The sequence below is a fragment of the Martes martes genome (assembly GCF_963455335.1).
Source record: "Martes martes genome assembly, chromosome: 15".
NCBI lineage: Eukaryota > Metazoa > Chordata > Mammalia > Carnivora > Mustelidae > Martes > Martes martes.
Window position 1 is genome coordinate 15041239 of NC_137903.1, and position 27833 is coordinate 15069071.

The 27833-nt window shown below is 35.1% G+C and overlaps 1 protein-coding gene across 2 annotated transcripts in view; it reads left to right on the plus strand.

Annotated features, from left to right (window-relative positions):
* The window catches only part of USH2A (usherin), a gene marked incomplete at both ends in the record, with an annotated part of 700457 nt that overhangs the window by 63767 nt on the left and 608857 nt on the right, over positions 1–27833 (plus strand). For both annotated transcript variants that reach the window (XM_080825193.1, XM_080825194.1), the window contains 5 exons: positions 13211–13274; positions 15211–15505; positions 16483–16667; positions 17389–17610; positions 18741–18834. In XM_080825193.1, the coding sequence (XP_080681319.1) occupies positions 13211–13274; positions 15211–15505; positions 16483–16667; positions 17389–17610; positions 18741–18834 (860 nt within the window). The remainder of the gene's footprint in view (positions 1–13210; positions 13275–15210; positions 15506–16482; positions 16668–17388; positions 17611–18740; positions 18835–27833) is intronic.

The following is a 27833-nucleotide window of genomic DNA, read 5'->3' on the forward strand; positions in this document are numbered from 1 at the left end:
GGCTGCATGTTTTTCTCGTTTAGTGCTCTGAATACATCATGCCAGTTTTTTCTGGCCTGCCAGGTCTCTGTGGTTAGGTCCACTGCTAATCTAATGTTTTTACCCTTGTATGTTACAGACTTCTTTTCCCAGGCTGCTTTCAGGATTTTCTCTTTGTCACTAAGACTTGTAAATTTTACTATCAGATGATGAGGTGTGGACCTATTTTTATTGATTTTGAGGGGCGTTCTTAGCATCTCCTGGATTTTGATGTTTGTTCCCTTTGCCATATTAGGGAAATTCTCTCCAATAATTGTCTCCAATATACCTTCTGCTCCCCTCTCTCTTTCTTCTTCTTCTGGAATCCCAATGATTCTAATGTTGTGTTGTCTTATGGTGTCGCTTATCTCTCGAATTCTCTCCTCATGGTCCAGTATTTGTTTGTCTCTCTTTTGCTCAGCTTCTTTATTCTCTGTCATTTGGTCTACTATGTCACTAATTCTTTCTTCTGCCTCATTTATCCTAGCAGTGAGAGCTTCCATTTTTGATTGCACCTCATTAATAGCTTTTTTGATTTCAACTTGGTTAGATTTTAGTTCTTTTATTTCTCCAGAAAGGGCTTTTATCTCTCCGGAGAGGGTTTCTCTAATATCTTCTTTGCCTTTTTCGAGCCCGGCTAGAACCTTGAGAATTGTCATTCTGAACTCTAGATCTGTCATGTTATCAATGTCCATATTGATTAGGTCTCCAGCCTTCGGTACGGCCTCTTGTTCTTTTTTTTGAGGTGAGTTTTTCCGCCTTGTCATTTTGTCCAGATAAGATTTGCTTTCTCCTGCTGTGGAATTCTGCTGTTCTTGGTGAGTGAAGTTGGTCTTGGCTGGGTTTCTTGTTGATCTTCTGTGGGAGGGGCCTGTTGTAGTGATTCTCAAGTGTCTTTGCCGCAGGCGGAATTGCACCGCCCTTGCCAGGGGCCGGGCTAAGTAATCCGCTCGGGTTTGCTTTCGGGAGCTTTTGTTCCCTGAGCACTTTCCATAGAGTTCCGGAGGACGGGAATGAAGATGGCGGCCTCCCAGTCTCTCCGCCCGGAGGAGCCGAGAGCTTGGGGTTCTGCTCCTCCGTGCACCCTCAGAGAAAAGCGCCCATCCGCCCCGCCTCCCTGGCCTGTGGTCGCGCCTTGAGGAAAGCAGTCAATTGCTGGAACCTGGAGAAAAGGGCCCGGTCGCTTCCGTCTCCGTGGCCTCCAGCTGCGCTCCGAGCCCACCCAGCCTGTCACCGGCACAAGGTAACCCCGGGCTGAGAGCTCACTCCTCGGCTCTGTCTCTGTAGGCAGCTTCCCCGCTCTAATACCTGCGAGCTCTGCGGCACTCAGACACCCCCGCTCCTTCTGTGACCCCGCGGGACCTGGGGTTATGCTGACCCCGCCTGGGTTTCCCCCCGGTTTAGCCCCTGAATCGATGTCTCCCAGTGGAGCCGACTTTTAAAAGTCCCGATTTTGTGCTCCATTGCTCCGCCGCTTGCCGGGAGCCGGTCCCTCCCCCTGCGGTCTATCTTCCCGTCGCTTTGGATTCACTTCTCCGCAGGTCCTACCTTTCAGAAAGTGATCGATTTTCTGTTTCTAGAATTGTTGCTCTTCTTCTCTTCCATTTCCCGTTGGATTTGTAGGTGTTCACAATGGTTAGATAAGCTGTCTAGCTGATCTCCTGCTACCTGATTTCGTCTCAGCCTGCTACTTCTCTGCCATCTTGCAGTATGCTCAAGATTTATTATTTTCAAAAATGAAGATTCTTAGTTCTATATCATACTAGATATTATTTCTAAAAAAGAATGCAGTAGTTATCTTTAATTCTTTTAACCTGTGGGTAGATATTTAAAGATATTTAAAAAGATATTTAAAGCCATCTATCTTAATTATTATACTTCTAGTTCTAATTCTAAAATTTTTGGTTCACAAGGGACAGATCTAATCTTAGTAACTTAACCTGTTGTTATTACCATTTATTTGACTTTGGCATTTATAGTAGTATCTAACTTTCTAACATAACTTAGAAATGTCCTGCTTTCTTTACATCAGTGATTTTTCCAGGCAATGGACATTTATAGCATTGAAAATTCAAAATGTATTTAAATAATTTTTAAAGGTTTTTAAAAATTCCTTTTCCTATTCTGTATTTACATTTATCATTCTCATGTATGTTTTATGCTTTTATTATGAGGTTGAAGCATATAGAATTGCCATTTTTGTATGTAAAAAAGGCTACCTATTAGCTATTTCAAATGGTTCAGCCTAATACGTATGTATCCTTAAGTAATATAATATTGGCTATTATCTTCACTCTCTCTCAAAATGTGTATGAATGGCTTCTTAGTGTATTTTCAACTTGGTTTTTGCACAAAAATTGTTTCTAAGAATTGACATCTGGTTCATTCATTTTACTTACATTATTAATATTTCATTTTATGAATAAAAGTGTGTATTATTTCTTTGTTCCCAAATCAACAGTTAGATTTTTATCTCTTTTTATAATTTATAAAATTTTATAATTGTAATCTCTCCTTGTGTACATTTGGTTTTTTGTTTTGCTTTGTTTTGTTTTTTAATTTATTTGACAGATAGAGATCACAAGTAGGCAGAGAGGCAGGCAGAGAGAGAGAGAAAGAAAAGCAGGCTTACTGCTAAGCAGAGAGCCTGATGTGGGGCTCGATCCCTGGACCCTGGGATCATGACCTGAGCCAAAGGCAGAGGCTTTAACCTACTGAGCCACCCAGGTGCCCCTCCTTGTGTACATTTGTTTTACTTCTTCCTTTCTAATCTGGAAAATATTACTTCCTCACTTAATTACCCTGGCTAGTATGTCCAGAACAATGTTGAATGGAAGTGGCAAAAGTGGACTCTGTGTCTTGTTCCTGATTGTAGGGGGAAAGAATTTAATTTCTCACCATTAAATGTAAATTTAGATGTAGATTTTTAGAACAGCCCTCTATCAGATGAGGAAGTTCCCTTCTTTCATAGTTTGTTTTCATGACGAAGTAGTGTTGTTCTAGAGATTACTGAAAAATATAATGAAATAGTATTGGAATTTGGTAAATGCCTTTCCTGCATCTACGGAGATGATCATTTGGTTTTTATCTTTTATTCTATCAATACTTTTCATTATTTAATATTCACATGTTCAACCAGCCTTGTATATCTGGGGTAAATCTCACTTTCTTATGGTATATATTTCTTTCGTATAGTATATATTACACTTAAAAAATATTTTATTTATTTATTTGACACAGAGAGAGAGAGACAGCGAGAGAGGGAACATAAGGAGGGCGAGTGGGAGAGGGAAAAGTAGGCTCCCAGTGGAGCAGAGAACCCGATGTGGGGCTCGATCCCAGGACCCTGAGATCATGACCTGAGTCAGAGACAGCTGCTTAACAACTGAGCCACTCAGGTGTCTCTGTATTACTGTCTATATGTTATATATATATATATTTTATTTATGGTGCTGGATTTGGTTTACAAGTATTCTGTTGAAGATTTTGCCTCTATGTTTATAAAACATATTGATCTGTAACTTTCTTTTCTTGTGCTATCTTTATTGGTTTTGGTATCAAAATAAGATGACATCATAGAGTCAACTCACTCTGTGAATGATTTGAGGAGTGTTTCTTCATATTCTCTTTTTTGGGAGATCTTGTAAGGGATTTTAATGTTTCAAAGAATTCACCAGTTAAGGCATCTGATCCTGGATTTTCTTTGTGTGTAATTTTTTTTTATTACTAATTTATTCCCTTTGCTTTTTAAAACTCTATTCAGATTGCTATTTCTTCTTGAGTCAATGTCCATAGTTTGTACCTTTGTAGGAATTTGTTCATTTTATCTAGGTTATATAATTGTTAAGATATTTGTTTATAGGATTACCTTATAATCTTTTCATGTCTGTGAGGTCAGTTGTAATGTTCCTTCTTTCATTTCTCATTTTAGTAATTTGACTCTTCCTCTCCTTTTTTTCTTGGTCAATCTAGCTAAATGTTTGTCAGATTTGCTAAGCCTTTTATAGAATAAACTTTTAATTTGTTGGTTTTCCCTATTATTTATCTATTTTCTATTTCATTTATGTCTACTCTAATCTTTATAATTTCCTTCTTTCTACTTACTTTGAGTGGAGTTTCCTCTCCCCCTGTCCCCCCACCCCCTGCCCAGTTTCTTAAGGTAGAATATTAGGTCATTGATTTGATTTCTTTCTTCTTTAATATAGATATTTCCAGCTATATTTCTCTTTAAGCATCACTTTACCTGAAACTCATGAAGTGTAATATGTTGTGTGCTTATTTTCATTTGTCTTAAAGTATTTTCTAGTTTTTTTGTGTGTGATTCTTTTCCTGATCCAGTAGTTATTGGTTATGGTTTATGTGGCATATTTTTCTTCTACCTTTTAACTTTCAACCTTTTTGTTTCTTTGAGTTTATCCCTCAAAGAAAGCACATAGTTGGATCATATTGTATTTTTTGCTCTCATTCTCCCAATATCTACTTGTCTGGGAGATATCTATACCATTTACATTTAAGGCAAGTATTATAATGGTAGTTGAAATGTCACTTTGCCTTTGGCGATGTTTCCAGGAAGAAGGTGCGGCAGCTGAGGTCAAAGAGGTTGCTCTCTGTGTTGTCCTCATGGATTTTCATGGATTCCTGTCTCACATTGAAGTCTTTCATCCATTTGGAGTCTAATTTTGTGTGTGGTGTAAGGAAATGGTCCAGTTTCATTCTTTCATTCTTCTGCATGTGGCTGTCCAATTTTCCCAACACCATTTGTTGAAGAGGCTGTCTTTTTTCCACTGGACATTCTTTCCTGCTTTGTCAAAGATTAGTTGACCATAGAGTTGAGGGTCCATTTCTGGGCTCTCTCTTCTGTTCTATTCATCTATGTGTCTGTTTTTGTGCCAGTACCATACTGTCTTGATTATCACAGCTTCGTAATGAGCTTGAAGTCTGGAATTGTAATCCTGTTAGCTTTGGTTTTCTTTTTCAACATTCCTTGGCTATTCGGGGTCTTTTCTGGTTCCATATAAATTTTAGGATTATTTGTTCCATTTCTTTTACAAAAGTTGATGGTATTTTGATAGGGATTGCTTTGAATGTGTTGATTGCTCTAGGTGGCATAGATACTTTCACAATATTTGTTCTTCCAATCTATGAGCATGGAACATTTTTCCATTTCTTTGTGTCTTCCTCAATTTCTTTCATGAGTATTCTATAGTTTTCTGAGTACAGATTCTTTGCCTCTTTGGTTAGATTTATTCCTAGGTATCTTATGGTTTTTGGTGCATTTGTAAATGGGATAAACTTCTTAATTTCTCTTTCTTCTGTCTTGTTGTTGGTGTGTAGGAATGCAACTGCTTTCTATGCATTGATTTTATATCCTGACACTTTACTAAATACCTGTATGAATTCTAGCAATTTTGGAGTGAAGTCTTTTGGGTTTTCCACATAAAGTATCATATCATCTGCAAAGAGTGAGAGTTTGACTTCTTCTTTGCTGATTCAGATGTCTTTTATTTCTTTTTGTTGTCTGATTGCTGAGGGCTAGGACTTCTACTATGTTGAATATCAGTGGTGATAGTGGACATCCCAACCATGTTCCTGATCTGAGGAGAAAAGCTCTCAGTTTTTCTCCATTGAGAATGATATTTGCTGTGGGCTTCTCATAGATGGGTTTTATGATATTGAGGTATGTATCCTCTATCCCTAAACTGGGAAGAGTTCTGCTCAAGAAAGGATGCTGTATTTTGTCATTTGGTTTTTCTGCATCTATTGAAAGTATCCTATGGTTCTTATTCTTTCTTTTATTAATGTATTGTATCACATTTATTTGCAGTTGTTGAACCAAACTTGAAGCCCAGGAATAAATCCCACTTGGTTGGGGTGAATAATCTTTTTAATGTACTGTTGAGTCCTATGGGCTCGTATTTTGCTGAGTATTTTTGCATCCACGTTCATCAGGGGTATTGGTCTGTAATTCTCCTTTTTGATGGGGTATTTGTCTGGTTTTGGGATCAAGGTAATGCTGGCCTCATCAAATAAGTTTGGAAGTTTTCCTTTCTATTTTTTGGAACAATTTCAGGGGAATAAGTATTAATTCTTCTTTAAATGTTTGGTAGAATTCCCCTGGGAAGCCATCTGGCCCTGGGATCTTGTTTATTGGGAGACTTTTGATGACCTCTTCAATTTCCTTACTGTTTATGGGTCTGTTCAGGTTTTCTATTTCTTCCTGGTTCCATTTTGGTAGTTTATATGTCTCCAGGAATGTATCCATTTCTTCCGGAGTATCTAATTCGCTGGCGTATAATTGCTCAATATATGTTCTTATAATTGTTTGTATTTCTTTGGTGTTGGTTGTGATCTCTCCTCTTTCATTCATGATTTTATCAATTTGGGTCCTTCCTCTTTTCTTTTTGATAACTCTGGGCAGAGGTTTATCAATCTTATTAATTCTTTCAAAGAACAATCTCCTAGTGTCCTTGATCTTTTCTATTGTTCTTTTGGTTTCTATTTCATTGATTTCTACTCTGATCTTGATTATTTCTCTTCTCCTGCTGGGTTTAGGCTTTCTTTGTTATTCTTTCTCCGGCTCCTGTTGGTATAGTGTCAGGTTGTGTATTGGAGACATTCTTGTTTCTTGAGAATACAGTTGTTTCTTGCTATATACTTTCCTCTCAGGACCATCTTTGCTGTGTTCCAAAGATTTTGAATAGTTGTGTTTTCATTATCATTTGTTTCCATGGATTTTTTTCAATTCTTCTTTAATTTCCTGGTTGACCCATTCATTCTTTAGTAGGATGCTCTTTAGCCTCCATGTATATGGTTCTTTCCCAAATTTCCTCTTGTGATTGAGTTCTAGCTTCAGAACATTGTGGTCTGAAAATGTGCAGGGAATGATCCCTAACTTGTGGTACCAGTTAAGACTCAATTTGTGACCCAGGATGAGATCTATTCTGGAGACTATTTCATGTGCACTAGAGAAGAATGTGTATTCTGTTGCTTTTGGATGGAATGTTTTGAATATATCTGTGATGTTCATCTGGTCCAGTGTGTCATTTAAAGCCTTTATTTCCTTGTTGATCTTTTGCTTGGATGACCTGTCCATTTCAGTGAGGGTGGTGTTAAAATCCCCTCCTATTATCATATTATTGTCTATGTGTTTCTTTGATTTTGTTATTAATTGGTTTATATAGTTGGCTGCTTCCATGTTAGGGGCATAGATATTTAAAATTGTTAGATCTTCTTGTTGGACAGACCCTTTGAGTATGATAATAGTGTCCTTTGTCATCTCTTATTATAGTCTTTGGCTTAAAATATAATTTATCTGATATAAGGATTGCCACCCCAGATTTCCTCTGATGTTCATTAACAGGTAGATGGTTTTCCACACTCTCACTTTCAATCTGGAGGTGTCTTTGGGTCTAAAATGAGTCTCTTGCAGACAGCATATCGAAGAGTCCTGTGTGTTTTGTGTTTGTTTATGTGTTTTTAATCCAATATGACACCCTATGTCTTTTGATTGGGGCATTTAGCCCATTTACATTTAGGGTAACTATTGAAAGGGTAACTATCGAAAGATATGAATTTAGTGCCATTGTATTGCCTGTGGGGTGACTGTCACTGTTCTTTCTGATCTGTTACTTTTAGGCCCTTTCTTTGTTTAGAGTACCCCTTTGACTATTTCCTGTAATGCTGGTTTGGTGTTTGCAAATTCTTTTAGTTTTTGTGTGTCCTTGAAACTTTTTTTTTCTCATTCATTTTCAATGATAGCCTAGGTGGATATAGTATTCTTGGCTGCATATTTTTTCTTGCTCAGTGCTCTGAATATATCACACCAGTGCTTTCTGGCCTGTCGGACCCTGTGGATAGGTCTGTTACCAAACTAATATTTCTGCCATTATATGTTACAGACCTCTTGTCCTGAGCTGCTTTCAGGATTTTCTCTTTGTCTCTGAGACTTGTAAGTTTTAATATTAGATGACAGGGTGTTGACCTATTTTTCTTGATTTTGAGGGAGGTTCTCTGTGCTTTTTGGGATTTTGATGCCCGTTTCCTTCCCCAAAGTAGGGAAGATCTCCACTGTAATTTACTCCAATATGCTTTTAGGCACCCCCCCTCCTTTCTTTTCCTTCTGGGATCCAATTATTCTAATATTGTAGTGACTTTCCTGAATGAATTACATAAAGTCTGTATTGTTGTCACATGTGGTACTGAAATCTCTGTGCAATTAACTTAGTGCTCAACTAAGTAATTGAAGAGAGAATTTCTTAAATTTCTAGAATAAGTAAGTTTTTCATTCTTTGCTGATAGCTCTATATTTGTGTTGTGGTGTGACTCCAACATATAAGTGGGTAAGCTGTCTTCTTTAATAAGCTGTCTTCTTTAGTTAACACTCTCTGCTTGTGCAGAACTGGAAGGTCAAGTAGAGGTGAGAGCTTAGATCCTTTTCAGGTCTCTCTTGGGCATGCACATAGACCTTTGCATGTCCATGGGCTTCTAGATTTCCAGTAATATTTAAGAGCTTTGTAAATCCCCCTATGAACATTTCATACTTCAGCTCTTCTATTTGACCTTTTTGATTTGTTCATTGTTACCCCATCTATTATCCCTGCCTCAGGCAACTGCAATGTTAAACAATTGCCACTGACTGTTTTCCACAAACATCCCTAAAGAAAAGACTTTCCACTGGATAAGCTCTGATTATGTTCAGGTCTTGCTCATGGGGTTTCCTAAGATATAGCTAGACAGATTAAATAGTGACAGTTTCCTGAGTTTGAGGTTTTGTAAGAACTCTAGTCTCATTCTGATTTCTTCTATGGCTGCTAAGCTGTTGCTTTTCACTGTTATTATGAATGTTTATTTTCAAGGTTACCACTGAATGGCAGAGAGGAGGATGGGAATAGAGAAAGTTAAAATGCCACTGAAGCATGCTATTCTTACTGATAATCAGACATTAAAAAAAAAAAAAAGCCTCCCAGATTTGTCCAAAACTTTGGTTAATATACAGATTTCCAGAGACGTTTATCTGGCACTCTTTCGTCATGTTTTCATTGATTTTATGGCAGAGAGAATTGTCAGTTATTCTCACTCTGCTTAATGACATTCTGTGATTTCTTTCATCATTGTCTTGTATTTTTTCCTGTATATGCTGCCATGTTTTAATTTATAACTTCATGTTTTCATGTTTTATGGCTAATATAAATGGTACTTTAAAAAACTTATTTTCAGTGTTTCGTTACTAATATATAAGGATTGAATTGATATATTTAACTTGTGTTAATATTTAACACAAATATTTAACTTGTGTCATGTAAAATTGTTAAATTCTCTTATTACTTCTTGTAGCTTTTATGTAGATTCACTGGGATTCTCTAAGTAGACACTCATGTTATCCATGAATAGAGGCAGTTTTATTTCTTTCTTTCCCATTTGTTTGACATTTATTTTAGGCTTTTTGAAAACCTGTGTTTACCCAGATTTATATATTAGATTATTTACTCACAGTTTTCTCATTTAACTAATTTTGCTGTGCTACCTGTTGTAATGGGGATATACGACTTTTTTCCAGTCATTATCTGTTTTCTGAATAGACAACTATGAGAAATTTCTGGCTTGAGTCATATCTATTTCCTTGGTCCATTTATATTACTTAGACCTATTTTTGGATATGAATATTTTTTCAAAGAAGAATCTTTTTATATAATAGTTATTCCAATGATTATCTATTGTTAACAAATTAGCAACTAGCAAAAAACGAGTAAAATCCATTTTTATGACTTAAAATATTTTATGATATATTCCCCATAAATCAAAACCATTAGTCTCTTATATGGAATGGATGATTTACATTAGTGCTAGGTCTTTAGAGAACTTTTTCTAACTTTTTTTGTTTTGAAAATTTCTTCAAATACGAATTTCTGCAATAGAGGATGTGATTGTTCTATGTTCAGACTCCAAAACTTAAAACTAAAATGATTTTTAAAGATAATAAAATAAGTCCCTATATTTTATAGATGATAAAACATATTTCATTATCCCTCTGCAGCAGAGCTTCCCTTTAACTATTATTAAAATATAGGAAGTGAATTCTAAGTTATCAGCATTGAAATGTACACCTCCACTTCTACACGTTGGCCTGAGTACAATTATTTTTTACTTGGATTTAACTTGTCTCACTACTTTTACTTCTCACTACTTCTATTCTCAACACTTTTGAATAAACCTGAGATCATGTCACTCCTCTACTGTAAACCCTCGAGTGACTTCCTGTTTCATTCGGAATAAAAATCAAAGTCTTTACAATAGGTTTGAAAGGCTTTTAATGATTTGAATCCCATTACCCCAGCATTTACTTGTCTGACCTTATCTTCCAATAGCCTCCCCTCCCCTCTATTATTCTGCTCCAGGAAGCTAGCTCCTTGCAGTTCTTCTCACATTGCAAGCATATTGCCTTAGGGATCTGTGCACTCATTGACTTCTGTCTGGAATATTTTGCCCCTAGATATATGCATGATTTATTCCCATTCCCCTGTCAATACCACATTGAATCAATACACTCAATGAAACCTCTCTTGAACATAACATCCAAATTAAAAGTCCAGTCTATGCTTTCCAAACTGGTCTAATTTTCCCAGTTTTCATAGCATTTATCATGTTCTAGGATACTATATTAATTCCTCATTTACTATGTTCATCTAGCTGCTTGAATGCAAGCCCCATAAAAAGAAGTTTTTTGTTTGTTTTGTGCCTATTTCATTAACTGCTGCATCTTTGGAATCCATGAAAGTGCCTGGCACATAATAAGTTCTCAATAAATACTTGTTGAATGGATTAATGTATAAAAGAATATAACCACCTTGACAATTTAGTCATGATTCTGGCTTTGACAAAATCAAAGCATTCATCATTTTTGCTTTCAGTTGTATTAGACCTTTTAAAATTACAAATGATTATCTATTTTTCATTATCTATATTTTCTGGGTTATTTGAGATAAAATATTTAACAGGTGAAGGTAAAGAAATAAGAGGTAAATCCAGCTTCCTTCATTTAGGAAGACAACATGGCAGAAAGAAATTATCTCAGAAAGAAAATTCATACCATGAGTAATTTCCCTTGTTTGTCCTCCCTATTCCCCAGACAAAACACATAGCACACAATGGCTTAACTGTATTCGTACCTGTTCTTCCCGTCTTCCCCCCATCTCCAAGAAAGGCCTATCCTGCCTTAGGCCATTCCCTGCTTCGCTCAGCTTTAGATTGTGGATCCAGGTCAATTTATCAAGGTTTCTAGATGACCAATTCACCAATGGATATTTTATCACATTTTCTTATTTCTTTTAATTATACATTTTAAATTACACATTTTAAAGCAATGTGTTGGAAATTTAAAAATTTCTACAAAGTTTTATAGTACTTTTTGTTTAGTCTTCATAACACTGCTTTAAATAATAATTAGTTTGCATTTGTTTCAGCTGCCTGTTTCTGGACAGATAGAATAGGGCAACTCTCCTTACAGAAAAGTTAGAGCAGGAGGCTGCATAGTCCATCTTTTTCCTTTGGACCTCAGGTTTTAGGGTGTGTGAAAGCCTGAGATAGAGGGGTGGAGAGCAAAAGCCTATAGTTATATATTTTTTGAAAGTATATTGATTGAAAATATCTATGCTTATGAAAGAATATATAAAATATTTTTGGTTACTTTCTTAAATATCCTTCAACATAAATATATATTTAAAAAAATATATATATACACATACACATTTACACAGACACATACTCTTTTTATGCCAAGTGTCACCCTCTTTGCTCATTCATCCTCTTGCTTCTGAGATCAACATCTCAGACTATTCAGTGTGCTAATTCTACTCTGTATGTTTTATTCATCAGATATATCCTTACTCTGTCCTAGTTTCTTCCATGTCACCACCAAGAAGCTGCAGCAAGGATAGATCCAATATTCTTTAAAACTCTATCATCAAGACAAAAATAAAAGGAGTATAGCTTAAAAACAAACACATGTGACAAAATGACCACTTGATAAGTTGGCCACTGCTCTAAATTTAATTTAAAAAACCACTTAACTATTGAATTGGCACAATAAGGTGCCACATCCCCCTTTTTGTGTTCCCATGATCCAAACTCTAGCTAGGATTTTGCCATTTTAATAAAATTTTTCTCATTATTATAGCATAAGAAAAAAACCTTAGAAGTATTAGTTTTCTTAGGTTTTTCTGTTCCCACTCTCTTGGGCTTATCTGTTATTAAATCCTAAATAAATATTTGCTAAATGAATCAATAAAATAATATTAAGCAGTTTAAGGTTGATATCTACCTACACATTGAAAGTTCACCTAATTCAATGAAGAGTGGGCTTTGAATCTGGCTTGTCTTAGAAGAATTCTCAGGAGATAATGGAATCTGAGACTGAGCTAGAATGCCATTGATATATGTGAATAACTCAGAATTTATGAGTAGGAGGTTTTCAATTTATCTTCATTTCCTGGAGATTTTCTAGACCAGGCATTAATCTAAGTTTGGAGATGACCCAAAGTGATACTCTGGAGCTTGGAGACAGAGCAGGGGGAATGACAGAACAGGTGGGAGTCTTTCTCTTGGCAATGCAAATGCTCTGGAAATTGCAGTTGAAAGTAGATGACAATCAAATTTAGCACTGATAACATGATAGATTTATAGGTTTATAAACTAGAGAGAAATTTGATTTGGAGAGTTATGGAATGAATAAGTCACAGGGATGAAAAGTACAGCATAGGGAATAGAATCAATGGTATTGTAATGCATTTTATGGTGACAGATGGGAGCTACACTTGTGGTGAATACTGTATAACATATAGAATTGTCGAATTATGTTGTACCCTTGGAAGTAATGTAACACTGTTTGTCAACTATACCTCAATTAAAAGAAATACTAAAAAAAAAATTTTATTTGACCCACAGGTTAGGCCAGTAAATAAGCTGGGCAAATATTCACTTTGACTTAAATTCTGCAATGTCTGTGGAGATAATTATGACTATTAATTATTATGTGGTATAGGCAAATCATATATTGGCCTCTAGGAGTTTGAAAAAGCTATGATATAAATATGATTGGAAATTTTATAGCTTTAAAGCAATTTCACTTGAATGTTTGTCAGCCACTGCTTGGAAAACTGTGACTTTTTATATTATGTATATTATATGTCCTCTGCAGGATTAGAGCAGTTTGTTGGAAGAATGCAAGATTTTCGATTTTACCAAGTGGCACTTACAAACAGGTAAGTGAATGTGGTGTTGTAGAACTCAACAGGTGTAAGAATAATTCCTGAATTTGCTTACGTAAGAGTTGCAAAAGATTATATTATTTTCATCTTTACAGCATTTGACAAATATCACCCAGTTAATGTTTACAATGTTTACTTTGGCTTAGCCTATGATTGTTATTCACTAGTGCTACTCCATTGGGTAATTCCTTATAATATGAAATTGATGAAATTCTTTACAAAGGATTTTCTCTAAAGAAACTAGATTTTTAAAAATAAGTTGTATTTTAGAACTTGGGGTACATGACGTAGTTTCTGATACATAAGAAACTGCTCTATCTGCCTTTTAAACTTGCTTTGCTGAATTTATAAGTACTAAGAATTTAGAAAAATGAAAATGATTATTTTGATATATGGGAAAGTCTCAAGAGACTGAGCTATTAGACTTAGAGACAAAAAGAATGAGTAATTTTTTATATTTTTTTCTATTTCCAGTGAACAAAAATTATATACATTTGGACTAGTGTTAACCAAGTATTTCATCTTAATAATAGGTGGGAAATCTTTCCTAGGGATTCTTAAAGAAACATAGATTTTCATTGTCTTCAGAAAAGTTCAAGTGAAATTCTGCTTAGATGTTCTCTGAAGTTTCTTTCCCAAGTAATGATTTGATTATATGATAGTACATTGTTGTATAGATGAGTTGATGTTGTTTATTTCTATTAAGGATCAAAAAGAATAATGTTTATTCATATTTCTTAAAGGAAGATACAGATTAGTGTTGTGAATTTCCAAACGACAGGAGTAGCTCTTGTCAATTTGAGAAGTGTTGCTCCTGAGGTGCTGCTGTGGTCAGTGGTATGTCCATTAGAAATATAAACACTCTTTACTAATCTATATAATCGTGAGATATCTGAACAAAGTGTGCTGGAACACTGGAACACATTATTAGGGAGATTTCCTGGCAGCAGTCTCACTACCCTTTGAATCACCTGTGTCTAAAATTCTGGAGAGCAGTGTTGCAATAATCTGGGGGGCTAATAAAGTTTTTCCTGGGAGCCAAGATGTCACTTTTGGTCCCATTCAAAACCTGTTATGAAGGTTTTCTTCTTAAAGAAGAAGGTGTGATTTAATGTGATTTAGTGAATGGGAAAAACTGCCTGATTCCATTCCCCCCAGTGGAATCTACAGGAAAAAGCCTCATCTCTCTAGTTATACCTGGGTTACTGGTGTTGGCCTACCTAAGATGTCTGGAAAGGTATTATGGGAAAGAATGCCTATAAATAGAATAACTAATTCTGACCTAGAACAGCTATATTGCCCTTAATGGAAAAATTAAATATGTCTGCCTGGAATTGGCATTATTCTTTGACTGTTGGCAGCTGACAGGTGATCCAAAGCCATTGAAGCACTTTAGGGTGCCGAAATCTGTACTGATGAGTCACAGGAAACCACTGACAGATGGTCTTGGCCTCAGTCCCTTTACTTAAAACAGCAGCAGACAAAATGATACTTGCTTTCTTATTTCTTTCCCATGGATGAATTGGAAACAGTATCTATAACCCTTAGGATATTCAATATATTATCATTCATTTTTGGGGTAAGTCAGTTTAACAACCTAAATGAATGTTACCTTTTTTTTTCCCATCACAAATAGGCACAATAAAATATGATATTTAAATAAATGTCTCAATAATCAGACCAGGACCTACCCATGCTTCTCAATGTAAAAAGTTAAAACACTTAAGAATTTACTGTTTCTAATATCCATTTTATGAGTATGTTTGTTTGGCCAGGAATGAGTTTGATCTTATGTTCTGTTTAGAAAATAATTAAAATTAAATGGGTAGTAATCAAAGCATTAAAATAGTGATATTCATTAGTAACAACCCTTGGAAGTTCTATTACTGCTGAGCTATTTGTCCTTACAGTCTGCTTCTTACACCTACAGGGAGATTCTGGAAGTTTTTTCTGGAGATCTGTTCAGATTGCATATCCAGTCCCATTGCCGCTGCCCTGGCAGCCACCCTAGGGTCCATCCTTTGGGACAGCGGTACTGCATTCCCAATGACGCAGAAGACACAACCACGGATAGGGTGTTACGGCTCAATCCTGAAGCCCATCCTCTTTCTTTTGTCAATGATAATGATATTGGTACTTCGTGGGTTTCACAAGTGTTTACAAATATTACCCAGCTTCATCAAGGAGTGACTATTTCTATAGATTTGGAAAATGGACAGTATCAGGTAATTTGAAATAATGGGGTGTATTAATTTCCTGTAATGGCCACAAGCAGTCATCACTAAATTAATGGCTTAAAACAGCAGAAAATTTATTCGCTCACAGTTCTGAAGATCAGGAGAACAAAATGAAAGTATCGGCAGGGCTACTCTCCCTCCAGAGACTCTAGTGCAGAATCCTTCCTTGCTTCCTCCAAGATCTGGTGACTCCTGGTGTTCCTTGGTTTATGGCCACATAACTCCCATCTCTGCCTCTATTTGCACAGGCCTTCCTCCTTGTTTCTATGTGTCAGTTTTTTCTTCTCGTTCTGTTGTAAGGCCCAGGCTTCATCCAGGATGATTTCACCTTCAGGTCCTTAAGTTAATTACATCTGTAAATACCCTATTTCCAAAGGTTACATTCACAGGTACCAGGAGTTAGTTCTTGAACGTATCTATTTGGAGACGCAATTCAATCTATTACAAGGTGAATTAGGCGATTGAACATTACTTCACTAAAGTAGTATATAATAATGTATAAAATAAAAATATCTAAAAAAATATGTAGGGCCTACTTTTTAGATATTTTATGAAATCATATGAAATATTGAAAATAATTATTTTTATTTATTTTTTTTATATTTTTGTATTTATTCTTACTTATTTATATTTATTAGATTTATATCTATGAGGTGCTTATTCTAAGTAATCACTTAAAAAGAACTTATATAACAATTATCTCATGTAAGTAAGGTTCTTTTTCCATGTCTTTCTATCAAACTTAATATTAATTTGCACTTAATTTATAGAATCCTTGGGAAAGGATGGATATGCAATTATAGATTGTGTTCCTTTTACTATAAGGCTATGAAGTCTCTGGCTGTCCAATAAATATTTGATGAATATATGAGGAAGTAAACTATTATTTTTGAAACTAACAATTCCCTGGTTTGACTTATGTTGATTTAAAACTTAAAGACAATGATTAACTTATCCATTTTCAGGTGTTTTATATTATCATTCAATTCCTTAGTCCACAACCAACAGCAATAAGGATTCAAAGGAAGAAGGAGGACAACCTAGATTGGGAGGACTGGCAGTTTTTTGCTAGAAATTGCAGAGATTTTGGCATGGAAAATAATGGAAAATTGGAAAATCCTGATTCTGTCAACTGTCTTCAGCTTTCCACGTATGAATATTTAACAAATAATTATATTTGAAGGAGTTCATTTTAATAGACTGCTGGGTTAATAAGAAGCAAAGGTAGACTAACTCATTAGGCTGGTAGAGATTTCCCTCCACCACTAACCTTCTGAGGCAGGTTCTTTTAAGAGTCCCCCCTAACTTGAGTTTTAAACTGCATTGAAATTCTCATGGGAGGGCCTGGGTGGCTTGGTCGGTTAAACAACTGACTATTGGTTTTAGCTCAGTTCATGATCTCAGGGTTGTAAGATCAAGCCCCACGTCGGGCTTTGCATTCAGCATGGAGTCTGCTTGGGATTCTTTCCCGCTCCCTCTGCCTAGCCCTTTGCTCCCCTCCCTGCTCCCTTGCTCTCTCGCTCTCTCTCTCTAAAATAAATAAATAAAATCTTAATAAAAAAATTGAGTTATCTTAAAAGACTTGACACTATCTTTTGTTTATAGTCTCATTTGGACTTTATAATCTGATTTTCCAATTGTTTTAGCAAGTTATCTATATTAATAGAATTTTATTATGCCCTCTATAAAATGTTTTGCTACATTTTTCTGTGATGCTATTATATTTGCACATGAAGTATCAAAGATATGTATGTTTCCCAGAAAGAAGAATTTAAGCTGTTACAAATATTGTGTAGTAATGTCTTGAAGTTACGATGTTTTGTTAAAAATATGAATAACTTTTCATGACTTCAAATTTTTTTCATCAACAGTTTTACTCCATATTCCCATGGTAACATCACATTGAGCATTCTATCACCTGGACCAAATCACCGACCTGGCTACAATGACTTTTATAATACCCCATCTCTTCAAGAGTTTGTAAAAGCCACCCAAATAAGACTTCATTTTCATGGACAGTACTATACAACTGAGACTCCTATCAGCCTCAGACACAGATACTATGCAGTCAATGAAATCACCATCACTGGGAGGTAATGTTAATTACCACACTTTGATTGCAGGGTCCTTTTCCCTATGAGTTTTGTTTTCAACCAGATTTTTGTCATAGTTATTTAAAAATACATTAAGATTTACAGCAAGCCAGATTCCAAACTTTGCATTTTGAAATGGTTTCCTACTCTAAGATTTTTTTGGAAAGATTTGTATGTAATTCTTTTCTGTATGTAAGACCACACTGTTGTGGAATCAATTTTCAAAGGCTAAAATTGGGTTTAGAAGGTATGATGTCCTGAATCGGGCTTAGAAATAATTTACCAAGTATTTTGCTAGTTTTTTTCTGGAATATATTTTTCAAGTATTCTTGAAATCAGAGAGCAGGAGCTAGATTTCAAGTTACAACTATACTACCAGCTACTTTGTAAGTACAGGGCTTGATCTCTCCGAGTTCACAATTTACAAGTTTATGGGGAATATTTGTCTTCCTAAGAAGAAAAACTAATATTCCCTAAATAATTTATAAACATCTGACAATATTTGAGAACATGGCTCAATATATCAAAACACAGATAATTGGAGATACTCACTGGTATGGAAATGGTACATGTAGGTTATATTTAGAATCAAATTGTGCTAGAAGAGTGATATGCACTGTAAATAAAGTACATCTTTAGAAACAGACCAAAATACCAAACTATAAGTATTGTTTGTTTAGTAATACTATAAGATAAATAATAATACTATTAAATATTCACCATCTAACTTTGGGGGGAAAAAACAAATAATTGAAATATGTTAATTTCATCCTGCAGTTTATTTTAAAACTTTCTTGTTCCAATTCTGTCTTTAACAGTTTCAATAAATGCCTTGGCAAGTTTGCTACATACTGTTGTAGGTGGAAACAACCCTCAACTCTTTTCCTAGGGAGGCTTAAAAATTACCTTCTCAGAACAATATGGTTTGGATATTGATAACATTTTATCCAATACTTTAGGATTAGTTAACAACTTTCATGAACATCTATATGATAAAAGAGAAACTGAATTTTGTGTTGATTAACATACTTGACTTCCTTGTTGGATACACATAGTGGATATATTCACAGATCCTTAAATATATTCATAGTTGAGTTGGCTTAGGAATTGTCTGATGTTTCTGTTCACAGATGTCAGTGCTATGGTCATGCTGATAAGTGTGACACAACAAGCCAGCCCTATCAATGCTTCTGCTCTCTAGAAAGCTTCACCCAAGGACTTCATGTGAGTTCTCTGTTTGATACATGGATATATATTTTTTAAAAAGTGGAAATGGGAGAGGATGATGAAATGGTGAATATAAATTTTTAAAAAAAAATTTTTATTATGGTACATTAGTCACTATACAGTACATCATTAGTTTTTTATGTAGTATCCCATGATTCATTGCTTGCTTATAACACCCAGGGCTCCATGCAATACACGCCCTCCTTAATACCCATCACTGGGCTAACCCATCCTCCCACCTCCTCCCCTCTAAAACCCTCAGTTTGCTTCCTGGAGTCCATAGTCTTTCATGGTTATCTCATCCTCTGATTTCCACCCCCCTTCATTTTTCCCATCCTTCTCCTAATGTCCTCCATGCTATTCCTTGTATCCCACAAATAAATGAAACAATATGATAATTGTCTTTCTCTGCTTGACTTATTTCACTTAGCATAATCTCCTCCAGTTCCATCGATGGTGATAAAAATGTTGGGTATTCATCCTTTCTGATGGCTGAGTAATATTCCATTGTATGTATGAGTGACCACATCTTCTTTATCCATTCGTCTGTTGAAGGGCATCTTGGCTCCTTCCACAGTTTGGCTATTGTCCACATTGTTGTTATGAATATTGGGGTGTATGTGATCCTTCTTTTCACTACGTCTGTATCTTTGGGGTAAGTACCCCATAGTGCAATTGCCGGGTTATAGGGTAGCTCTATTTTTAACTTTTTGAGGAACCTCCACACTATTTTCCAGAGTGGCTATACCAACTTGCATTCCCACCAACAGTGTAAGAGGGTTCCCCTTTCTTTGCAACCTCTCCAACATTTTTTGTTTCTTGCCTTGTCAATTTTTTCCATTTTAACTGGTGTAAGGTGGTATCTCAGTGTCGTTTTGATTTGAATTTCCCTGATGGTCAATGATGTTGAACATTTTTTCATGTGCCTGTTAGCCATTTTTTTTGGTCTTCTTTGGAGAAGTGTCTGTTCATGTCTTCTGCCCATTTTTTTGACTTGATGATTTGTTATTTAGGTGTTGACTTTGAGAAGTTCTTTATAGGTCTTGGATACCAGCCCTTTATCTGTAGCATCATTTGCAAATATCTTCTAACATTCCATGGATTGTCTCTTTGTTTTGTTGATTGTTTCCTTTGCTGTGAGGAAGATTTTATTTTGGTGAAGTCCCAAAAGTTCATTTTTGCTTTTGTTTCTCTTACCTTTGGAGATGTGTCTTGAAAGAAGTTGCTGTGAATGAAATTGAAGAGGTTACTGCCTATGTTCTTCTCTAGGATTTTGATGGATTCTTGTCTCACATCAAGGTCTTTCATCTATTTAGAGTTTATCTTTGTGTATGATGTAAGAGAGTGGCCCAGTTTCATTTCATTCTTTAAGAAAACTGTCCCATTTACAATAGTAACAAAAGCCATAAGATACCTAGGAATAAACCTAACAAAAGAGGTAAAGGATCTATACTCTAGAAACCATAGAGCACTTATGAAAGAAATTGAAGAAGACACAAAAAGATGGAAAAACATTCCATGCTCATGAATCAGAAGAATTAATGTTAAAATGTTTATGCTGCCCAGAGCAATCTATACTTTCAATGCCATCCCAATCAAAATCACAATGGCATTTTTCAAAGAGCTGGAATAAACAATCCTAAAATTTGTATGGAATGAGAAAAGACCCCAAATCACCAAGGAAATGTTGAAAAAGAAGAACAAAGTTGGGGGCATCATGTTTCCTGATTTTAAGCCATAAGCTGTGATCACCAAGACAGCATGGTACTAGCACAAAAACAGACACACATATCAGTGGAACAGAATAGAGTCCAGATTATGAACCCTCATCTCTATGGTCAACTAATTTTTGACAAAGCAGGAAAAAATATCCAATAGAAAAGAGACAGTCTCTTCAGTAATTGGTGCTAGGAAAATTGGACAGCCATAAACAGAAGAATGAAACTCGACCATTCTCTTACACCATGCACAATAAATATAAATTTTTAAACTTAATTTTGGTCTACCTCCTGGGTTTGAATAAAAATAAATTGATATGAGCCCAAAATATCAATTATTTCAGGAAATTTTTGGTAGAAAAAAAAAGCCATCAAAAAGATGAAAATGTCATTTTTAAAAATAAACTCTATTGGAAAAGTAAAAACTAAGATTAAACCTTGGGGTTTGACTTTACTTTTCTTTGTTTTATTAGCGTTTTTGTGTTTTATTAAACAATTTTTAAGGTGTCTGGATAGAATGGCACTAAAAATAAGGGTCTGAATCCTGCATCTAAAGGGTATTTATACAAAGTGTCTATGCAGCAGAAGAGTCTTTTGATGCAGAATTTGCAGCAATTAAGTTGAATTCATTGCTGATATCAGTAACTTTATCGATCTGAAAATCTAGTAAAATGATTCAGAAGGTATGTTACTTTTGTTTGTCTAATGATGGTCAGGGGACGTTTTATGGTTGAAGTAGAGACTTAGTTACATCTTTAAGAAAAAGAAGTAAATGGAAAAGAAATTGAGAGATATCCATTGATAGAAATAGCCAGCATCAACATCAGTTAACAGCTGATATGAAAGCAAGTATAGCAGCAGTAACAATCATACAAATAGTATGGAGTCTTTGGTAAGTGACATTTAAGGCAATTGATATCAATTTGGGGGAAAAAAAGTTAAAGCCCTACTTCATCGTATGTATAAAAGCCCAGGTGACTTAAAGACTTAACTATAAAAGTAATTATAAATCTATTAAAGTAAGGATTAAAATTTCTAAACCTAAAGGTAGGGGCTTCATAAGCAAAACAAATACAAATAGAAACAAAGAAATATATCAGAGCCATGAAAAAAATTATTGACATATTTTGTCATATACATATTTAAAATTCTTTACAGTGTAAGGACTAATTAATTGGATGAACTTGATTGATTCATTCTTATTCAGCCATAATTGTGTGTTTAATTTTTTCCCAACTTGATTGGTTCTTGATTTTAAATTTAAAGTAACATTTATTATATTTTTTCTGGTGTCTTCTTCTTTTGATTCTTTAAGATGCATATTTCTCCTTCCTTGCAATCAGAGATTTCTTTTATTAACCTCACAATGTAGCACTGTCAGAGATTCCTGTTTGTCTCCTAAACTTCGTCCCGTATGTGTGTTTAATTAGTCACTTCGCTTTTCTCTGTCATTTGTTTTAAGATATCATGGAACATCTTGTTTTTTAAAAACCATCTGTCAAGATTTTAGAAACGCCATTTCTATCTTCTGAGATTCTTAATCTGATCTAATTTGTTTCCAGTGACATTAGTGCATATAGTTAGCAAGAATATTATCTACAATTCAGACTTCTTCTAGCACATTTAGGATGTAGTCCTGGCCCTCACTTTCAACTCAGTCTTTGATTTGGTTACAGCTTTCTTTCTTTCTATGTGCTCAAGCCAAAACTTTCATGTTCTAATTCAGATGTTCCTTTGAACTTATTCTCCAGATCATTGCTTTATATTGTTGATCTTTTAATTTATATATTTAGTCTTCACCACTGGTTGATAATTGCTTTGAAAGAACGAATCTTTTACATTTTTTTGGATTTCTAACATCTAGGGGCTTTGAATTTGGTTTGATTAGAGTATCATGAGAAAAAAAAAATCTTTTTAAAAAGCATTGATTTTAGTGTGTTTGATTGTATGGCTTATCATATTGTCCCAGAAAGGAAATTAATTGGATGAACTTGATTGATTCACTCTTTATTCAGCCATAATTGTGTATTTAAGTTTTTGCCAGTTTGATTTGTTCTTGATTTTACAGTTAAAGTGACATTTTATTTTATTTTTCCTAACGTCTTCTCCTTTTGATTCTTTTTTTTTTTTTTTAAAGATTTATTTATTTATTTGTCAGAGAGAGAGAGAGGAGCGAGAGTGAGCACAAGCAGACAGAGTGGCAGGCAGAGGGAGAAGCAGGCTCCCTGCCGAGCAAGGAGCCCGATGTGGGACTCGATCCCAGGACGCTGGGATCATGACCTGAGCCGAAGGCAGCTGCTTAACCAACTGAGCCACCCAGGCGTCCCTCCTTTTGATTCTTTAAAATAGACACTTCCCTTTCCTTGCAATCAGTAATATCTTTTATTAACCTCACTCCTCCTCCCCAAACTCACAAGAGCTCAGTTAAAACAAACTCAGGGTTGAAATTAGTGAGGCACTTTTATCTGAATTTATACAATATATGCAAATTAAAGACTGGATAATGCTTTCATATGATATATTGTTTCCTGAGCTTCTCTTGCTTTGTTTAGACTAGTTAATTCTCATCCCCTCAACCCCTACCCCCATCTCCCTTTTCCTTTTGATATCCCATCCCATTTTTCCCCCTTTCTCTCTCTGTAATTGCTCACAGTTGAGTGATTGATATTTTATGATTCTTGGATGATTTCATGCTTCCCCTTAAAAATAGAGCCATTAAATGAATCAAGGCTCATGATTGGTTTCAGAATTCAAGTTGGGATTTTCAGACTTGGTCTCAGGTGGTGACTGTTGGATTATGAACTAGCGAAATAATTAACTATAATTTAGGTTGAGAATACATTTTAATGCTTCTTATTTAGACATTACGTGTCTTTTAGAAACAAAGGTAAAAAGTTGACTTTTTTTGTTATTTGCTTCCTTGACATATTTTGATAATTTATGAATTTAGCCATAAATAAAAAAGCAACATATATCATTCACTTAGCAAAGTTTGGCAAATGTAGCTGAAGGGAGAAATTCAATAGACTGTTGAATGATTTCTCAGTGCTATGATATTTTCAATAATGTGTTGAAAATGAGAAATGATTTTATAAGGCATTCAAAATATGCCATTCTCTTATTGTTATCATTCAAAGTATTTTAATACATGTGGGACTTACATATCTGAAAAAGGTATCTTATAATAATTTCAAAATATATTTATTCAAATACTTTTCACATTGTTCTACTTTTTAAAATAATAAGTTTTAATATAAGCCATCCATTTCCTATTGGAATCAGTGTTCTTTTTAAAGATCTGGACATAATCCAAAAAAGAATGTCTTCAATTTCACAGTATTATGCTAACCATTAATAATATTACTCAATAAACAGGGCTTCTGTGAATTATATTACAGCCATTTGGCAAACAGATGAAAACGTAAGCCTTGAGAATATGCCAGTTCTTGGCAATTGGCAGTCCTATAAGAAAGTGTTTTTAGAGGAAGTGAAAATGAATGAAGTTGGGAGAAAGGAGTAGAATGGCAAATTCAGAAGCAAGTTCTGACATAAAACCATTTCAGGGAATTGTCTATATAAAGCATTTAGTTGTTTATAAAGTTGATGTCACAATCGGTGGTCCACAGGTGGGAAAGATGTTTAAATAATTTGTTACTTAATTTCTGGAAAGAATTTTCCCTTTTCCTTCTCCTCCTGTTCCTCCTCCTGTGCTGCATTTCTGGCTTCTATTAATCAGAAAATAGTCCAACACTATGCCTATGTTTCCCCATGACAGCCTATCTCATGGTAACAATTACCTTCTTTGGAGCAGTATCATTCTTTGGTTTGCTACCATATTCACTACTGTCTGTGGCCTTATATTTGGGTGACCTCACTTATGTTAATACCTCGTCCTCTTAATAGATTAAGACTTTCACTAGTGGTGAGAATACATGATTAATTATTCTGGGAATAGCAAGATTGACTAATTCATAACTCCATTGGTATATCCCATTTCCTTTGTCCACTCACAAAATTAAAAACAAAAAAACAAACTCCTAAGAAAAACTATTACTGAAGACCTCTCTGATCTTGAGTTAAACTACAAGCCAATTGACTTTATTCTTAAATATTCCATTGTATTTTGTGAAAACTGAAACATCTACCTTGGAGAGGCTCAGTGATTCTCCTCAACGCTACTGTATGGAACTCTGACATATTTTGGTGGTGTATTGTCAATTGTAAGGATTTGAGTTGAATGTATGGTACATACCATAAGTGATAATTGCATATTTCATTAATAGAGAATAATTTTAGAGTATTTGTGACATTTCTCCTGTAGAAATGACTGAAACAGTGAACAGTTTACTGGTTCCATTTTAGGATTAATCTAGAGCAAAACAAATCCCAAAAGATTATACTGTTCAGTAACTTTCAAGCAGAATTGAATGTTTCAAAGGAGAATTCAGGATTATAGGGCATTTAACTCTTTGTGAATCATTTGATAAGAAACACATTTTCTCTTTCAATGATTAATTTTTGGATAACAGATAATCACTCTTACTTATACATGTATTTTAAAATTTAAGTGAATTTTTTTTATTTTGAGATAATTGAAATTCATATACAGTTGTGTGACATAATACAGAGATTTCTTGTACCTTTTACTCAATTTGAACCATGATAACGTCTGGCAAAACTAGTGATTGTTCTTTTTAAGCAACTTTCCTGAAATGATTTGCATATGACAAAATGTACCCATTTAAAAATATATAGTTTGATGAGTATTAGCAAATGTATACTCTTGTGTGATCACCTCCATATTCAAGATCAGAATATTTTTGTCTCTCTGAATATTCTCTTATTCTCCTCTGCAGTCAGTGTCTCCTCCCTAACCTTTAATCCTGGGAAACCACCAGTCTGCCTTCTGTCACTATAGATTGGCTTTGCATGTTCTAAAATTTCATATCATGGAATTATTCAACATGTATTCTTTTGGTACATAGATTTCTAAAATGCCCCCCTACCCCACTGCTAGTCTCCTCACATTTTTTTTTTTTTAAGATCATTTCCTAACTACTTATGCTATTAGCTTTATTGCAATAATGTATCTCTGGTTCACCTGCTCAAGAATTCCATTATAACTATAAAAAAGTATGCTTCAGGTCTTAGATACAGAATACAACCTAGGGATTGGAAGCTTAGGTATGTAAATTTATGTGATCTAACACGGTTACATAGAGTATACCCATTACCCCTCCTCTTCTCGTTACCCGGGCTAAGAATTCAACTGTTGATAGAATCAAGCTTTGAGGAGTGTGTTATCAGCTGAAACTTGCATCTTTATGATTTTTCATTTTCTTTTAATAGTTGTGTTCATCTTTCAGGGACTCTTGGCTAAGAGTGATGCAATCATCAGTGCCTCCGCCAAGCACTGGTACTTTGTTGGCTACTTAGCTATTCTTTCATCATTTTGTGACATCATTACCTGCAAGGGTGGCCAAGTGTTCACAGAGCAATTTATTAGTAACCGTGAATACTTCTCTTATTCTTTGGCTCAGATTTGTGACCCTTTTATAGCATTAATCATGGCTTTTATGAATTAACTACAATCAAGCTATCAGTATGCATTTTTGTTAGTATTATAAATAGCAGAGCCAGCTTAAAACATTTTATATAAAAGGCCTTCCTACCATTCAATAATTTGAATGGTGCCAACATCACACTCTACAATGCTTATTATGTAAATGAATATTTCCTGTTATTTTAGAAAGTGTGTTCCTTTAGAGCACTAAAGTCCAGAAGTATGAGTCATCATGACTAACTTAAGTCATATTTTCATTATACATCAAGATTTCCCAGTAATGTTTTTTGTTTGCTCACAGAAAGAAGTTATTCTAAATGAATTTCACTTTATACTCTAATCTTATAAATACTAATGAATTAATTTTTTATGTAACTAGCCTTCAGATAGTTCATATCATAGAATCTCTATTAGATGTACGTTTAGTGAGTCAAGGCCCCAAATTTCATTTCCTACCTGGCACACGGTGATATTATTATTTTTAATCTTTGTACTAGTTATTCCATGTTCATAGACAGGAAGACTCAATATTGTCAAGATGTCTGGTCTTCCTACTTTTATCTATAGCTTCAGTGTAATCCTGATCAAAATTTCAAAAAGTTATTTTATGGATATCAACACATTATTTCTTTTTTCTTTTTTCTTTTTTAATTAAATTTTTTATTTATTTTCAGCGTAACAGTATTCATTGTTTTTTCACCACACCCAGTGCTCCATGCAATCTGTGCCCTCCCCAATACCCACCACCTGGTTCCCCCACCCTCCTACCCCCCGCCCCTTCAAAGCCCTCAGGTTGTTTTTCAGAGTCCATAGTCTCTCCTGGTTCTTTTTTTTAAATTAAGTTCAATTTTCTGACATATAGTACATCATTAGTTTTTGATGTAGTGTTCAATGATTTATTAGTTGCATGTAACACCCAGTGCTCATCGTGTCACGTGCCCTCCTTAAAACCTATCACCTGGCTACCCTATCTCCCCACCCCCTCCCTTCTGTAACCCTCAGTTTGTTTCCTGAAGTCCAGAGTCTCTCATGGTTTGTCTTCCTCTCTCATTTCTTCCCATTCAGTTTTCCCTTCCTTACCCTATGGTCCTCTGCACTTTCCTTATGTTCCACATATGAATGAAACCATATGGCAATTGTCTTTTTCTGCCTCACTTATTTCACTTAGCATAATCCCCTCCAGTTCCATCCATGGTGATGAAAATGGTAGGAATTCATCTTTCTGATGGCTGAGTAATATTCCATGGTATACATGGACCACATCTTCTTTTTATATTAATCGGTTGAAGGACATATCAGCTCCTTCCACAGTTTGAGTATTGTGGATATTGCTGCTATGAACATTGGGGTGCATGTGGTCCTTCTTTTCACTACCTCTGTATCTTTGGGATAAATACACAGTAGTGCAAATGCTGGGTTGTAGGGTAGCTCTATTTTTAATGTCTTGAGGAACATCCTTATTACTGTTTTCCAGAGTGGCTGTACCAGCTTGCATTCTCACCAACAGTGTAAGAGGATTCCCCTTTCTCCACATCCTTGCCAACCTTTGTTTTTCCCCATCTTATTAATTTTTTTCCATTCTAACTGGTGTAGGGTGGTATCTCGTTGTGGTTTTGATTTGTATTTCCCTGATGGCTAGTGACATGGAACATTTTTTCATGTATCTGTTAGCCATTTGTATGTCTTCTTTGGAGAAGTGTTTGTTATGTGTTCTG